This window comes from Poeciliopsis prolifica, unplaced genomic scaffold (assembly GCF_027474105.1).
Source record: "Poeciliopsis prolifica strain line A6 unplaced genomic scaffold, Auburn_PproV2 SCAFFOLD006, whole genome shotgun sequence".
NCBI lineage: Eukaryota > Metazoa > Chordata > Actinopteri > Cyprinodontiformes > Poeciliidae > Poeciliopsis > Poeciliopsis prolifica.
Window position 1 is genome coordinate 15,852,856 of NW_026562381.1, and position 15,357 is coordinate 15,868,212.

Genomic DNA, 15,357 nt, shown 5'->3' on the forward strand with positions numbered 1-15,357 from the left:
AGCAGGAGTCAAGACTTTTCTGTCCTCATGTCAAAAAAGTTTGAATTAAAAATGACTTAGATTAGACTGCTCAATTTTAACTTTAGTTGTACGGATGTTCAACGTACATATGATTAAGGTCTTGATGCTACGAAACCCCTACGCCAAAGTGACATGTGAAAGCTGGATTCAAACGTAAGGCACTGCAACCAATCAGCATTCGGTGTCAATCTCCCCGCTCTGCTTTTATCCAATGAAATCGTAGCTTGGAGAAAGGAAGTCAATGTTGCCGTGGCAACGGGAGTTTGATTATACAGTTCGCCGTGGAAGATTTATCTTACATTTTTGTCGTTAGACGGGGCCTAATCTCACATTTATTGCAAGCAGAGACAATTTTTATCTTCGGTTTTTTATGTTGTTCATTCTGTGTCTTTATAATTAGTTTGTGCTCACTGACGGAGACAGATGGCGGCTGATTTAATCGTGTTAGTCAATTAGCTTGCTAGCTAACGTTAGCACGTCGAGCTAATCTCTTCGCTGAAAGTAATCCCAGCCTTGAATGGCTCCTTCGTTCTCTTGGTACTCAGCTTGAAAGAAGCAATCTGAACAATCTTTAGGAGTCAAGCAAGCAGACAGTTTTCTTGGTCGCAAAACGTAGCTGGGACATTATCTAAAAGACTGAAATTAAAAGAAGATGGAGCTCCACCTACATAGACTCGATTATACCCAGGTAACACCATTTATTTGACGCTGTTTTTGCCTTGCTTGATTTAGAGTAGTTTTAGTTGCTGCTGAACTAAAATTAATCAATGTTATGTTGCATGTCTGCTCTAGGTTGGTGTGACATCCCAGAAAACTATGAGGTTACTTCCAGCGTTGGGAAAAAAAACAACCCAAAAGGTATTATTACCGAAGACCACTGCCACATGTAATTAGAAACCTTAAAAAACAGTTTCCCTTTAAATGTGACCGAGTTTTAATCCATTTAGTTAGTTATATTTATTTAATAAAAAGTAACATTAATAATATAAGATTTATTTGGACTTTGGCAGGCTTACTTTTGGTGTGTGCAGTTTTGTAAGTCAAGTTGTCTCCTGTGAAGAAAAGTGACACTGATCTCTTTAAGATGTTGTTGCCATATGTAAACCATTAATACATAGAAGTAATTAACATGATCCCTTAATCCTTGAAAAAAACGATCTATGCAAATTTCCGATGCATAGATCAGAAATTTGAACACAATATGCTACAATGATGCACTACACATTGTAAAGTACACTGGATTTGGAGTTTGGTCCTCAAAAAAAAAGATAAGAAATACAAAACGGACACCGATACTTCACTAAAAGAACAGGAAATGATATATATATATATATATATATATATATATATATATATATATATATATATATATATATATATATATATATATATATATATATATAGGCCCTAAACACCAGAGCAATAGAGGCCCAGATCTACCACACCAGACAAGACCCAAGGTGTAGGTTGTGCAAGGAGGCCCCTTAGACAGTCCAGCACATCACAGCAGGGTGCAAGATACTGGCAGGGAAAGCGTACATGGAGCGACATAACCAAGTGGCAGGCATAGTGTACAGAAACATCTGTGCAGAATATGGACTGGAAACCCCGAGATCAAAGTGGGAAACACCCCAAAGGTGGTGGAGAACGCCAGAGCTAAGATCCTGTGGGACTTCCAGATCCAGACAGACAAAATGGTAATGGCGAACCAACCAGACATTGTCGTAGTGGATAAACATCAGAGGAAAGCCTTTGTGGTAGATGTAGCAATACCAAGTGATTGCAACATCAGGAAAAAGGAGCACGAGAAACTGGAGAAATACCAGGGCCTCAGGGAGGAACTGGAGAGGGCCTGGAAGGTGAAGACCACAGTGGTGCCTGTGGTCATCGGGGCCCTCGGGGCAGTAACCCCCAAACTGGAGCAGTGGCTACAACAGATCCCAGGAACAACATCAGACATCTCAGTCCAGAAATGTGCAGTTCTTGGCACAGCCAAGATACTGCGCAGAACCTCAAGCTCCGGCCTCTGGTAGAGGACCCGAGCTCAGAGGATAAGAACCACCCGCGGTGGGTGAGAAGGGAATTCTTTTTATATATATATATATATATATATATATATATATATATATATATATATATATATATATATATATATATATTTATGTATGAACAGAAGCTATATATATCTTCTGTTCATGCAGAAGAGAAAGACATAGTTCAATTAGTAAGCATTGTATCGAACTGTGCACCCTCATTGGGAATTGTTCATCTGAAGGACAGCCTGGGGGAGGATTTTAATTCTGACAGCACTCTGTTATGCTGTCCTGTGTCCAGGATGTGTGGGCTCTTCTTAGGTAAATGTCAAGTGACTTGACTAACATTTTCTCAAACAATCATTATTTTTATTGTGCTCTTTTATGCTTTCTATCAACTTTAGAAGCCTCTGAAATGTGCTATGTAAATGAACCTCAGCTCAGCATTTATTCAGTCTTTATGACAGAAAATTTGGTTTGTTGAGGTGGACTCAAATAAAAGAGTTCATGTTTTTGGTTTGGTTTTTGTCTTGTTCTTTTTCAGGTTGCCATTGCTGATCATGATGGTGTAGTTACATGCTTTGGGATGAAAAAGGGAGAAGCTGTGGTGAGCTTATTTTTTATATAATCCAGCTGTTGTTGAATTCTGAAGAGACATGTTTTACTGTAAAGACATATGACTGTCTGTTTCAGCCTGTGTTTAAAACGCTCCCTGGAGCAAAGGTAGCCAGAATGGACCTTGGAGGTGCAGTGGGAACTCCCCAGGAGAAGATCTTTGTCTGTTCTGGTTCTCAGGTTCGAGGATTCACTAAGAAAGGAAAACAGTTCCTGATCTTTGAGGCCAACCTCACGGAGAGCATTAATGCCTTGTAGGAACCTCTACCTTTTATTACTTCTTATTCTGTTTCCTTGACTTTTATGGTATGTTGTGACTTTAACCTGTGTGAATGATAATGACAATGTTTTTTCCTAGGCATGTCTCAGGTGCTGACCTTTTTGTGTGTGCAAGTTACATCTACAACCACTACTGTGACTGCAAGGACCAAGACTACTTCCTTTCTGGAGACAAAATTAATGACATCACATGCTTATCCTCAGAAAAGCTTCCTCACCTCATCCCTGTGTTAGCTTGCCAAGATCGAGTAATCAGAGTCTTGCAGGTAACTCGAACTCACACTTAAATACAAAATTGTTTAACTGGATACTTTCATGTTGTCATACCTATGGCTAATCTAGATTTAAAATTATTTTCATTCAAATAAATGATCAGTTTTAAACTCTTTTGCTCTACCCATTGGCTGTTCCTTCACTAATGAGGTTTCTCTTCAGTGATTTACTCTAACTCTAACTTCAGGGATCTGAACTATCTTATGATATTGAAGTTCCCAGCCCTCCATCTGTTCTGGAACTTTTTAATAAAGATGGAGGCAAGTCAGCTTCTTGTCTTTAGTTTATTTAAATTATAAATCCTCCCACGGTTTCATTTAAACGCTATGTTTTTCTTCAGGAGAGGAAGTCCTTTATGGAACCACTGATGGAAAAATTGGACTGGTTCAGATTGGTGACTGTGATGCTGCAACCAAATGGGAGATTGAAAATGAAAAAAGAAAAGGAGGTATGGTTCAAAATAGAGCTGATCAAAAGTTAAACATACACCAATTATTGGCATGATATCCATGTTAATTTAGGATTTTTAATTATTGATTTCAACTGTTCATTTTCCATGCAGCTTCAGTAAGTTTTAAAAAGAAGAATTAGGTGAAATAATTTGGATTTATTGTGAATTTTCTCTAATCCACAAATGTTTAAAGTTAGACATGCACACACAAGTATATACACAAACTTTCTGTAATTTTTCGTTAAGTTTCCCTTAGCATGTTTTTTTCCAGTCAGCAGTAAGTCACTGGCATAATTTTGGCCAGATAATTTATTCACCATCCTTCTTGGAAGGAAGCTTTGTGTCAGGTTTTAAACGTTGCCAGTACATTTTTACCATGGTTGAATCTTAATTCTTTCCTGCTTCGTTTATTTTAAAATCAGTTTCGATGTGTTTGGTTTCAGGATATTTAGGAACAACTAGGAAGCATGAAGGCTCAAGACTTCCATGAACTATAAGTGGTTGGCATAACAGTGCAACAAAGCTTTCAAACATAACACTGTACCAGCTTCCAGGCATGGTGGTGGTAGCATCATGCTGAGGGCTTTTTTTTCCAGCTGGGTATTGGTAAATTAATTGCACAATAATACATGCAAAAATACTTTGAATCTGAGTCTGTGCCAGATAAACAGCCAATTTCAATACTCAAATCTAAACCTTGCCATTCTAACAAGGAGGTCAAAAATGCACCTGAATGCATCTTGCTGATGGACATTTAACCAGATATTAATGGAGATGTGGGAGTTAAGTTCAAAGCCTGTCTATATTTGAATTTTGTGTGGATTATGGGAAATTTGCAATACATTGAAACTAGTTCACCCAGATTTTGTTTTTCAGTTTAATTTTCCAAATTAATATATGAGGCAATTATTAGAGTATGTAAACTTCTAAACTGATATTGTGCACAATGTTTTGTAAGTATTTCATTTAAAAAAATTCACGTCATGACCCATTGTGGACTATTCTTGTAGTTTTGGACGACTCTCAAAGCACCAAAACTCTTTTCTTTCGTCCATCAGGAATTCTTTGCATTGACACTTATGACATCATTGGCGATGGTGTGAATGACATCCTGGTGGGCAGGGACGATGGGGCAGTAGAAGTCTATGGTTTTGACAGCTCCAGAGAGCCTTCGTTACGCTTTGAACATGTGAGAGTTTGTCTTTACCTGTTCTAGTTAGATTTTCTTCATTAATAGTGGCAAACAGTTATCACAATTAAATGCTAATTGACCACATTATAGGTCAGGTACATGTTGCTAATATGTTTTATTGGTTTAGCTTTCAATCCTACAGCTGTTGATGACATTTGAATTAATGCATACATTCACTCCCAGTATAGTGTTCCATCATGTATGCTTGCAGGGAAATACTATAAAAACTTGCCAGTCCAGCCTATATTTATGAGCAGATTGCCTCCACATGTTGGCTGGTTTCTTAATTAAGATAACATTTCTTCTCCTTTCAGGTGTTGACAGAGAGTGTGACCTCCATCCAAGGGGGCTGTGTGGGGAAAGAGTCATATGATGAGGTCTTAACTGCCACCTATACAGGTTAAGAGATGTGATTTACCTTTAGAAATGAAAGAAATTATAAAAATGATCTCAGACTTAGATTTTTCTAATAGTTGTATCCTTGAATGTGGATTATATCTTCAGGCTGGGTGACTGGCCTGACCTCTGAACCCCAGAGGGCCGAGGCTGTACAAGGAGACGAGATCAAGATGAGCAAGGAGACCCAGTCTAAAATAGAAGCACTCAGGTATGAGCACAATTATTCATTTGTCTGAACTTCTCATTTTACCTTCATTTCAATTAAATTTGAATTTCAGAACAAATTTGTTTCTGAGTTATATCATTGTCTTTTAGTGCAGAGCTCGAGCAGTTGCAGGTTAAAGTTCTTCAGGGGCGTGAGCAATACCAACAGTCCAGTCAGTCCAGCACGGCCGTCTCTGCTGTACCTGTTTTCAGCATCAATGACAAGTTCACGCTTTGCCAGGATGACGCCAGCTACAGTCTCACTCTGGAAGTGCCGACGGCCATCGATAACCTACTCTTACAGGTATCTGGAGCAGTTATTTGCTGCTGATACAAATTACATACTTTATTTTTAATCATATTATTTAAGAAGGAAGAATGTAACTTTAATTTGAGTCTTCATTTTTCTCAGAGTGATGTCCCCATAGACCTGCTGGATGTAGACAAGAACTCAGCCGTTGTCAGTCACAGTGAATGCGACTCACAGGTGAGCTTTATAAATCAGTCTGTATACATGAAGCATGAATAACCTGCTGTGCTCTTACAGCTCTGACTGAATATGTGTTTCCAGCAACCTAATGGAAACTACCTCCTGGCCACGTACAGATGTCAAGCTAATACAACCAGACTTGATCTTAAGGTAACCATTAAATCAACGTTGAGTGAAGGCATGTAGGATTTTCCTCATTATAACTCACCGCTAATGGAACTCTTAGGTTTGTACAGTGGTTTGCAAAGGCATTATTAACCCTGAAACCTTCCTATATTTTTTTTTCTAACATTGCAACACCACACTGTTGTAGGATAACACAAAGCAGTGGATGATTTTGCCATGGAAAGAAGCTTATGCAGTTTTTTTTAAAACAAAAACCAGAAATGGATGAAGAGTGGTGTGCATCTATATGAAACCCTTCTTGGTCAATATTTTGTAGAATATCTAGTCACTGCCATTACAGCTATAGATCTTTAGCAGCCTTTCACATCTACACACTGATGTTTTTCCCCATTCTTCTTCATGAAAACAATTCAGGCTCAGTTACATTGGTTAGAGAGCATCTGTGAACATCTACTTGAAAGTCTTTCCGCAGATTCTTAGTTTGATTTCCATGATGTTGTTCGTTCACTAATGAGCGCTAACAAACCTTAGGGATTTTCACAGAACAGCATGAATTTTTCCAAGATTAAATAAAGGCTGAATACATATTTTTATTACTTAAAATGTAAAATAGTAGGTATCATTTTTCTTGTTCTTCACATTTATGGAGTATTTTTGCTTGGGTCATGTAAAATCCTAATTAAATACACTGAAGTTTATGGTTGTAACTCAACAAAATATGAGAATGCTTAAAGGTGTAGGGATACTTTTGCAACACATTTTTAATTATAGTTGATATTTCACTTTTTATTGTATCACTGCTTGGTTAATTCTTCAAAAGCGAAGTCTCTGTGTAGGTTTATATGAATGCCGGGGGGAAAAAATCACTTCTCTGTCTACTTGATGAGCTTAAATGTTGTTCTGTATAAGATCCGGCAAATAAATAATCAGTTTTATCCACAATCAGGTGAGATCCATTGAGGGACAGTATGGGACTCTGCAGGCTTACGTCACACCCAGGCTGCAGCCCAAGACCTGCCAGGTTCGACAGTATCAGATCAAACCGCTTTCTCTGCACCAGCGGACACACAGCATAGACCCAGACAGGTAAGGGCTTTATGTAAGAATCAAATAACAATTTGACTGCTTGAATATAAAAAAGCTGGTATACAGTAATGAGTAGACATTTAGTAAGAAGTCAACTTCCAGTTATATCAGCTACATTGCAGATGATCTCTGTCCATTTCTGTTTCAGGCCAATGAACCAACTCAGTCTGGTGGGGCAGTTCAGTTTTGCTGAAATTCATTCCTGGGTGGTTTTCTGTTTGCCAGAGGTGCCTGAAAAAACGCCTGCAGGGGAAAGTGTGACCTTCTACTTCCACAACACGTTCCTCGGCACACAGATTGAAACCACATACTGGTAAACTCAGGAACATACTAAAAACAACTCAAGTTTTGTTTAGGAGTGTCATATTAAAATCACAAATGTCCTTGAAAGACCAGTTGTCGCAGAATATATTTATAAAAACCATTAACAAGTGTTAAAATATTAATAAAAAAGCTCTCTCTCTGCATTCCACAAATACTTCTTGAAATTAAATAATAATGAACATCTTTTCGCTGTAGTGTAATTTGGCATTTTACAGACAAAACTGCTTTGATTTGAGTGATAAAATAATATCTAAGCACACAACTGTTATCTTAAAAGTTCTATTTATGTGGAGGCTGACAACATAAAACCTTGTTTCGTTGTTAATTTTAAAAATGCACAACTAAATTTGAAATTTTCACCTGGGTTTTACAGTGTCTTTTAGGTATGTTTTTTCAATTGTCTGATTTATCTTTTCAGCAAAGGGGAGGGTCACTTTAAGTCAGACAATATTTCTACCATCTCTATCCTCAGAGATGTTCTGTCTAAAGAGGCGACCAAAAAGAAAATAAATCTAAATATTTCTTATGGTAGGTCTACTGCGTATATTTGAATTTCACCCTGATAAATTGATATATACAGGAGAAAATAAATCCATTTGTTGTGTATCTTCCAGATATAAATGACGATTCAGTCAGTCACACTCTCCAGATGATCCATCCGAAACTGGAGTACCAGTTAGTGTTGGAAAAGAAAGTTCAGCTTATCGATGCTCTCAAAGTAAGTTTTGGTTAAATGGGAACACAATGTCTCAGGGCTCATGTGTGACCTTACTCTCCTTCCTTTTTTCTATAATCATAAGGAGCTTCAGGTACATGAGGGAAATGCTGATTTCCTAATCCCAGAATACCGCAGCATCTTGGACGAGTCTGACAAACTTCTGGAGGAATACAAGAAGCAGCCAGCACGCCTTGAGAGGCTCTACGGTAAAGTCTAGGAGTCACTCTGAAAGTTATTTTTAAAGAAAATTGGAATTTTGGAAGTCATTTGGATTGCACTGACTTGATCTGTGTTTATCTTTCTTGCAGGGATGATCACTGATCTTCTTATTGACAAATTCAAGTTCAAGGGCAGGAATGTGAGAACAAAAGTGTCATCAATGCTGGAGATACTTGAGCATTATGACTTAAATTCACTATTAGACTTTTTCAGTGAACCATGAAGTCAAACCAGAAATGTATATTTTTCTGATTTATCTCTGGGCTGCTCTGTCCTGTAATCACATCACAGAATGGTAATTATCCAACACTGATGTTTATGTTGTCTCAAATTATGGTCTTTTATTGTATTTAGAAACTATTTCTGAATATAATATTAATATTGCATAATAATAAAATATTTATTCAGTCTTTTGATATTGCTTAAAATAATAATAATGCATGTTTAATCAAATAATGACTGCCTTTTAATTGAGGCTAAATGAAACTTTTACAGAAATTTGTGAATTCAGTTTTAACATTTATAGAGAATTTGCTTTTAAAATGCTTCAAAAACATCAGATCTGACATGAATATTGTTTTTCTCCTGGAGAAAAAGAATATTCCTTGTACTGATCTAATCAGTATGGGGATCTAATCAGTCACCATACTGATTACGTCAGTATGGGGCCTGAATATTGGGGACTGATTTAATCTATCTACAGACCTATAACCACTGTCCCTTGGTCTAGGTTTTTCTAACTCATTTATAATGAAATAACAAACATTTCACATAACAGCTATTGTGTGTGTGTGTATTTTGAGGTTAAGAAAAACTGTAATTTAATTTAAAAAAAACAAAACAAAACAATAAAAATGCAAAACAGGTGGTTCAGTCTTGACAATTTAAATAACCAGTGTAACTTGGAGCAAATCCACAACAAAGGTGCAATTTCTTAAGAAATGTATAATTAAATTAGTTAAAATACTATCTAGTCACATGAACAGCTGGGGAAATTGCCAATAGGTTAAAAGTTTTTTTTTTTTTTTTTATTAAAATAATTACAAAAACCATAAGGATCACATCAAACTCTATTTCCATAATGGGGAAATTGAAGGTGGTGGAAAAGAAAACTTATCTTGGTGTCCACCTGGACAACAGGCAGGACTGTAAAGCTGCGTACAAGAAAGGACAGACTGATTGTATTTCTTCAGGAAGATGAAATCTTTCAGTGTTTGAAAAAAAATTTGCATGTCTTATATAAATCTATTGTGGAGAGTATAATCCCTTCTACTATTATATGTTGGGGTATCAGATGGGGACTCCAGAAGGCTTGGCAAGATGATAAAGAAGATAAAGGGACTGTTGAACCTCTGGAAATGATGTTGCTGCGAAGGATTCTTGATAAAATGAAGAAAATTACAGACAACCCTGACCATCCTCTTCGTGAGACTGTCATACAACAATAAAATGTCTTCAGTCAGAAGCTTCATCAGCTGGTGGCGAGATATATATAATGTACTAATATTCTTGTTTTTTTTTAACATTGACAAAAGTTAATGACCATATTTACAGTTGAAATCATTCAGTTTCAAATTAAATTATGCATGAACCTCCGACAGTATTAACTTTACACAGTTTTTGTCAAATGACTTTTTTTCAGCAATATAAGTTGTTCTTTTCAGGCAGTCTAAAACTCTTTCAACTTTACAGAAAACGTAAAATCCTAAATGTTTAACAGCATCTGAAGTAAAATACAGCGGTTTGTGTGTGTTTTCTGAACTGAAACAGTCGTTAAAGCCATGTAACGTTTCTCTTGAGGGTGATCTTTGTTTCAAACCGGTTTTGAATTTGCAATCAGATCAATGTTGCCCTGTCTCGGCCGCCGTAGAAGTACGACGTGAATCGCTCTCTCTCTTCTGATTGGTCCGTTTCAATCGTCGCGGGCTACTTGAACTGGGACAATCTTGCGTCCCTGCATGATTCCCTGTAAATAGATCCGAGCGCAGTTGCTTTGTCTGCAGGTTGGTACAACTTTGAGACCGCTTAAAATGACAACTTAGCGCAGTTTTCTTTGTTTAGCAAGCCTCCTGCCGTACATGCGCTTTCTGTTTTTCTTTTGTTTTTAGCGCCTCAGTTTATAGTGTTGTTGCCATCTCAACAGTTAAGTTTTGATTAGAAACGACTGTTTAGTCTCTACAGTAACTGCTAGGACACGATTTCTTGTCACTGAAAGATCATCGTGATTTATCTGAGCAGTTCTAACACAAGAGTATCAGTTTTTTGGGGGCTGTTTGAGGGGGGAAACATGTCAGCAGCTAACAGACAAGGAAGCGCGGCTAGCGAGAATCACAACCAGGAGAACATGCTAACACGGCTTAGAGGCTCACTCAAACACCGAGCTGCAGCCAACGAGAACCTGGAGAATCTTCCTCCGAAGCAAGTTGCCAACAGAACCGTCCTGGGAGCCCTCCAGAACAACCACAGGAGCAGAGTCCAGAACCAGCGCGGCGTTAAGCAGGTATAGCTAAAGCTAACAGCTACTTGCATGCTCTGAATAAAATAAAACTTAAAATTCCTACAAGTCTTAAAAGAATCGCATACAGATGAAGTGACTCCTGTTAGACTGCCTTAATCGTTCCATATTAAAGTTTCAATTTAGCCTGAGATTTCATTTGGCCTAGTTGTCCGCCATTTTTATGTCGCCCAGCGCAACAGCTTTCCTCTTCTTGGAGCCAGTTAAAGCAGTATTCACTTCCCAGAGCTTGCTCCCGCAATCAGTAACTAAATATTTTTTGTAAAATGCAACATCATTATAAATTCTAATGCTTTTTTATGCTCAGTCCGAGGAGTTTGCTGATTCAGTCGTTGTTGTTTCAGGAATCATTGCAGCCTTTCTTCTGCAAAAATGAAGATGTTGCAAGGAGCAATATTGAGAAGCCACCTACCAGACAACCTGCTTTCCAGATCCACGTGGATGAGCCTGATGCAGCTCCAACCAAGGAGGCTGAAGCCAGCAAGGTGAAGCCCACTGTGGAAGAATCTCCTCTGGCCATCAGCAATGCTGTGGCACGACTCCGCCAGCCTCTGGCCCCGATGGACATCCCATCATCAATGGATGTTAGCATTGGTGGGTTTGAAATGTTTTAATTTTTCAACTGTTGGATCTGCAGAGCATTCAAATTGTTTTCTTTTCCCAGATTCTCCCATGGACACGTCTATGGTTGATGGGGATAAAAGAACAGTCGATGTGAACGAAGTTCCAGAATATGCGGCTGAAATCCACACATACCTTAGAGAAATGGAGGTAAGAAACGGGTGGTATGTGAATGCTAGTGTATTTGAACTTCAACCAAATTGCATATTTGTCCTATAGGTGAAAACTAGACCTAAAGCAGGCTACATGAAGAAACAGCCAGACATCACAAACAGTATGAGAGCCATCCTAGTGGACTGGCTGGTTGAGGTCGGAGAAGAGTACAAGCTCCAGAATGAGACCCTCTATCTGGCTGTTAACTACATCGATCGCTTCCTCTCCTCCATGTCTGTCCTGAGGGGCAAACTTCAGCTTGTCGGAACTGCTGCCATGCTGCTGGCTTCGTATGTACCCATTTACGACCTCTTAATCAAACAACGTACACTTCTGCCCCTGTGTAAAAGTGATTGTTTAATACAGGAAATTTGAAGAGATCTACCCTCCTGAGGTGGCTGAGTTCGTTTATATCACAGATGACACCTACACAAAGAAGCAAGTGTTGAGAATGGAGCATCTGGTGCTTAAAGTGCTCTCCTTTGATCTGGCTGCACCAACAATAAACCAGTTTCTCACACAATACTTCTGCCATCAGGCTGTTACCAAGCAGGTGGAAAGCCTGGCCATGGTGAGTATCAGGAGCTTTTCACTTTAGCCTAAACCAGTACTTCTCAAATCCAGTCCTCAGTCCTCCCCTTTGCTGCATGTTTTCGTGCCTCTGTTGCAGAACAGCAGATTTAAATTACTGCATCACCTTCAAGTACTGCAGAAGCATTTAGTCACCAAGTTATTTAATCCAGAGAAACGCCTAAAACATGCAGAGCAGGGGGACATGAGGACCGGAAATGAGAAACAGTGGCCTAAACTTGTCTAGAGGCATATTTAACTCATAAAACTGCATTTGTTCCTAGTACCTTGGGGAGCTCAGCCTTGTCGACTCGGATCCCTTCTTGAAATACTTGCCATCGCAGATGGCGGCTGCTGCTTACGTTCTGGCCAACAATACGATGACTGGCAGCTCATGGGTAAGTCCCCCAAAAGGCTAGAGAATCTTCCCTTGGAGCTGTAAAATTTGTGATTTACTTCCACTGCTCAAAGTAAACATGTCTGCCAATGTTCCGCTTAATCTTAAAGATTGAACAATTCACTGCCAAATTCTCTTAACCTGGATGCATTTTCCTAGTCTTGGGATGAGATTAATCAGCCTCTGCAATAATTAGGAAAAATTGGCTTCATCTGGTTTGGACCAGACTGAACCACGTTCTGTACTTGAACATGCTTTTCTGTTGCATGGATTCTTGCAGTAATCTGACATTTATTTCCCTCCTCAGCCAAAGTCTCTGGAAGAGATGAGTGGTTACACCCTGGAGGATCTTATGCCATGCATTGAGGATCTCCACCAAACCTATGTTGGTGCTGCACAGCATGCCCAGCAGTCCGTCCGAGAAAAATATAAGGGCTCAAAGTAAGTGGTTGGTATTAATTTCAAAACTTGATTCTGTGACTCGACACTGTTCTGACTCAGTTTTTTGTTTTGTGTCCCCAGATACCTTGATGTTTCCAGTATCAGTCCACCAACCAAACTGATGTTGAACTGACTCCTTCCTCTAATGTAGAGGCATACCTCCTGTCACTTTTTATTTTGGTTTTTTTAATTTTTTTTTTTAATGATGTGCAACATTTTCTATTACGCCCTGCTCTTTTTGGAGTAGTGCTAGATATTTTAGAGGTTTTAATATTTTTTTTATACTCAGAATCCCGATGTTCATGCCACATGTCAGTTTTTGGCTAATCAAGAAGTTTTAATGGGTTTATTTCCAATAAGACAAAATGGTGAGGTTTAAAACACTGTTAATGCGAATTTGGCTTTCAGTGTTAAAATACTGGGCTGTGCAATGTACCAGAACCCAGACTTTTTTTGTTTTGTTTTTTTTCTCTAAGCAGTTGCTTCATTTTACAGTTTTCTAAGGTGTAAAGCATTTGACCTCATGGGATACATATTAAAGTTTATCTCTTAGTGAGTCATCTCTCATTACAACAGTGTCTTAAAATGGCATCATTTTTGTGGCATCCTCTGAAATGTAAAATATGGCTCTTGTAAATAAAACCCCTTTAAGCTATAACTTGTTTGAAGCATCTTTATAGTGGTGACCTCATGGGGGCAGCAGAGGATACATTTTGGTCTTGAATGACAAGATGGGGAATCTACCTACACCCATGAAACTGGAAAGACTTTAAAAAGTCTGTCCTAGTGTTTGGTTAATGACTCAATATGAACTTAATGGAACATATTGGCTTGTGGTCTTAATATTGAGCCCAACAGAGCTTACTTTCAACAGGAAAGACAAATGAAACTAACCTGATTTTGTTTTGCAAGTAAAACGAGCCATACAATTAGATGTGCAGTGCATTTCAGTATTTATCAAATCAAGAATGTGCCAATGGTACATATTCAATATCTGACAATACAGGATTCCTTCAACTCTGTTGCATTGTCTTTCAGTTAGTTCACAAACGGAGAATTGGCTGAGGGACAGTGCTTGTACCAGTTTTTGTAAGAGGTGACTAACAACTGAGAGCAACATATCGGTCTGCATCAAGAATATTTCAATTAAATGAAGTCACAGAAACAAAATGAACTGCTCCACTTTTCCTTTAATAGAATGGTAAGTGCACCAAGCAAAGATTTAGATTTGAGAACCATTTGGTTGGAAGGTTTATAAGCAACCAACTAGCAGAACCTGATTTTTTTGTTTTGTTTCTGGACTGATCTGTTTCCATATTTCTCTATAACAGCTTCCCTACTATTGTCAACAGGGATTCTGGTCCAATGTTGGTCTATTGATGTCAAGTAATTTTTTTGAATTTTGGCCAGTAAAATTACTATTTTCTCTCATGCTATTTGTGTGTGGACAATCATTTTCCACATTTTTTTAAATTTATAATTCATAGTAATCAAATGAGAGTTGGAGATTTTTTTATTTTATTTTTTTTGCTTTTCATGTGTAATGTTTGCTTTTCAAAATATAAAATATTACATCAAATTAAAAAAAACAAAACTGTAGTGCTAATCCAGAAGGAGCTATAGCGCCCCCTGCCGCCCTGCCTGCCACTACCATTGTTTGGGAGCACCATACAAAGAGCAACGATGTCTGAGATTCACATCCAGTAATAATAAAACACTGCTCTGTAGCAGACAGAATTCAGCCTCGTTACAAATAGGCCAACTTAACCAGATAAGGAAAAACAGTTTCCAAATGTTTATTTCATTTAAAAGATGAAGCAAGATATACTGTAGAAAAATATATTTGCCTTGAGCAAGAAAATTCAAGTGATGGTCACTTAAAGAAACTCCAAAAACATGATTTATTCATTTATATTTTACATCTTTTAGGGTGGTTTTTAAATGACTAATTACCATAATGATGCCTAATTTTTTTTAGGATAAATGTTACTCTATTTCAGGTGGAAAGCAAATATCAAGAAGTTTAAATTAAAAACAAAATCTCAGTCTGCTCATCATGATCTTCCCAGTTGCAAATCTAATTACTCTGGGCTGGAATCTGATTTAAAAAAATGTGGTTTGCCTTTTTGCTGCCTCCCATTCAGTGACTTCCTCTCTGAAAGGGAGCTAAAGGCAGCCAATGGCATTGAATTTACCTCACTCTCTCACCCTCTTGATAGATAGGGGGAGG

General features: G+C 38.1%; 2 protein-coding genes across 3 annotated transcripts; both read left to right on the plus strand.

Annotated features, from left to right (window-relative positions):
• Positions 1-284: 284 nt before the first annotated feature.
• On the plus strand, positions 285-9,803 carry LOC129360248 (Bardet-Biedl syndrome 7 protein-like). 2 transcript variants are annotated; one of them, XR_008605991.1, is made up of 20 exons: positions 285-709; positions 814-879; positions 2,599-2,661; positions 2,748-2,923; positions 3,028-3,214; positions 3,409-3,481; positions 3,562-3,669; positions 4,731-4,861; positions 5,179-5,263; positions 5,369-5,471; positions 5,579-5,771; positions 5,880-5,954; positions 6,039-6,107; positions 7,030-7,169; positions 7,318-7,482; positions 7,912-8,021; positions 8,108-8,211; positions 8,294-8,417; positions 8,520-8,725; positions 9,725-9,803. XR_008605991.1 is itself a non-coding variant. In XM_055030348.1 (19 exons), the coding sequence occupies exons 1-19, from the start codon at positions 674-676 to the stop codon at positions 8,651-8,653; spliced, it is 2,142 nt and encodes a 713-aa protein (XP_054886323.1). In that variant the 5' UTR covers positions 285-673; the 3' UTR covers positions 8,654-9,415. The 2 variants fall into 2 exon arrangements, 1 of the variants encoding a protein (XP_054886323.1); XM_055030348.1 differs by lacking the exon at positions 9,725-9,803 and having other exon boundaries at positions 8,520-9,415.
• A 548-nt stretch (positions 9,804-10,351) lies between these two features.
• Positions 10,352-13,779, plus strand: LOC129360252 (cyclin-A2-like). The gene is made up of 8 exons (XM_055030353.1): positions 10,352-10,930; positions 11,290-11,539; positions 11,610-11,716; positions 11,786-12,009; positions 12,086-12,290; positions 12,574-12,687; positions 12,994-13,127; positions 13,209-13,779. Exons 1-8 carry the CDS (start codon positions 10,718-10,720, stop codon positions 13,258-13,260), a joined length of 1,299 nt encoding a protein of 432 aa, XP_054886328.1. The 5' UTR covers positions 10,352-10,717; the 3' UTR covers positions 13,261-13,779.
• The last annotated feature ends 1,578 nt before the right edge of the window (positions 13,780-15,357 follow it).

Bases quoted from the DNA above. Each gene is read 5' to 3' on its own strand.
- LOC129360252 (XM_055030353.1), top strand. From the start codon at position 10,718: ATGTCAGCAGCTAACAGACAAGGAAGCGCGGCTAGCGAGAATCACAAC. The intron at 12,010-12,085 runs GTATGTACCCAT...TGTTTAATACAG, and splicing joins GCTGCCATGCTGCTGGCTTC to GAAATTTGAAGAGATCTACC. The intron at 12,291-12,573 runs GTGAGTATCAGG...ATTTGTTCCTAG, and splicing joins AGGTGGAAAGCCTGGCCATG to TACCTTGGGGAGCTCAGCCT.
- LOC129360248 (XM_055030348.1), top strand. From the start codon at position 674: ATGGAGCTCCACCTACATAGACTCGATTATACCCAG. The intron at 4,862-5,178 runs GTGAGAGTTTGT...TTCTCCTTTCAG, and splicing joins CTTCGTTACGCTTTGAACAT to GTGTTGACAGAGAGTGTGAC. The intron at 8,418-8,519 runs GTAAAGTCTAGG...TCTTTCTTGCAG, and splicing joins ACGCCTTGAGAGGCTCTACG to GGATGATCACTGATCTTCTT.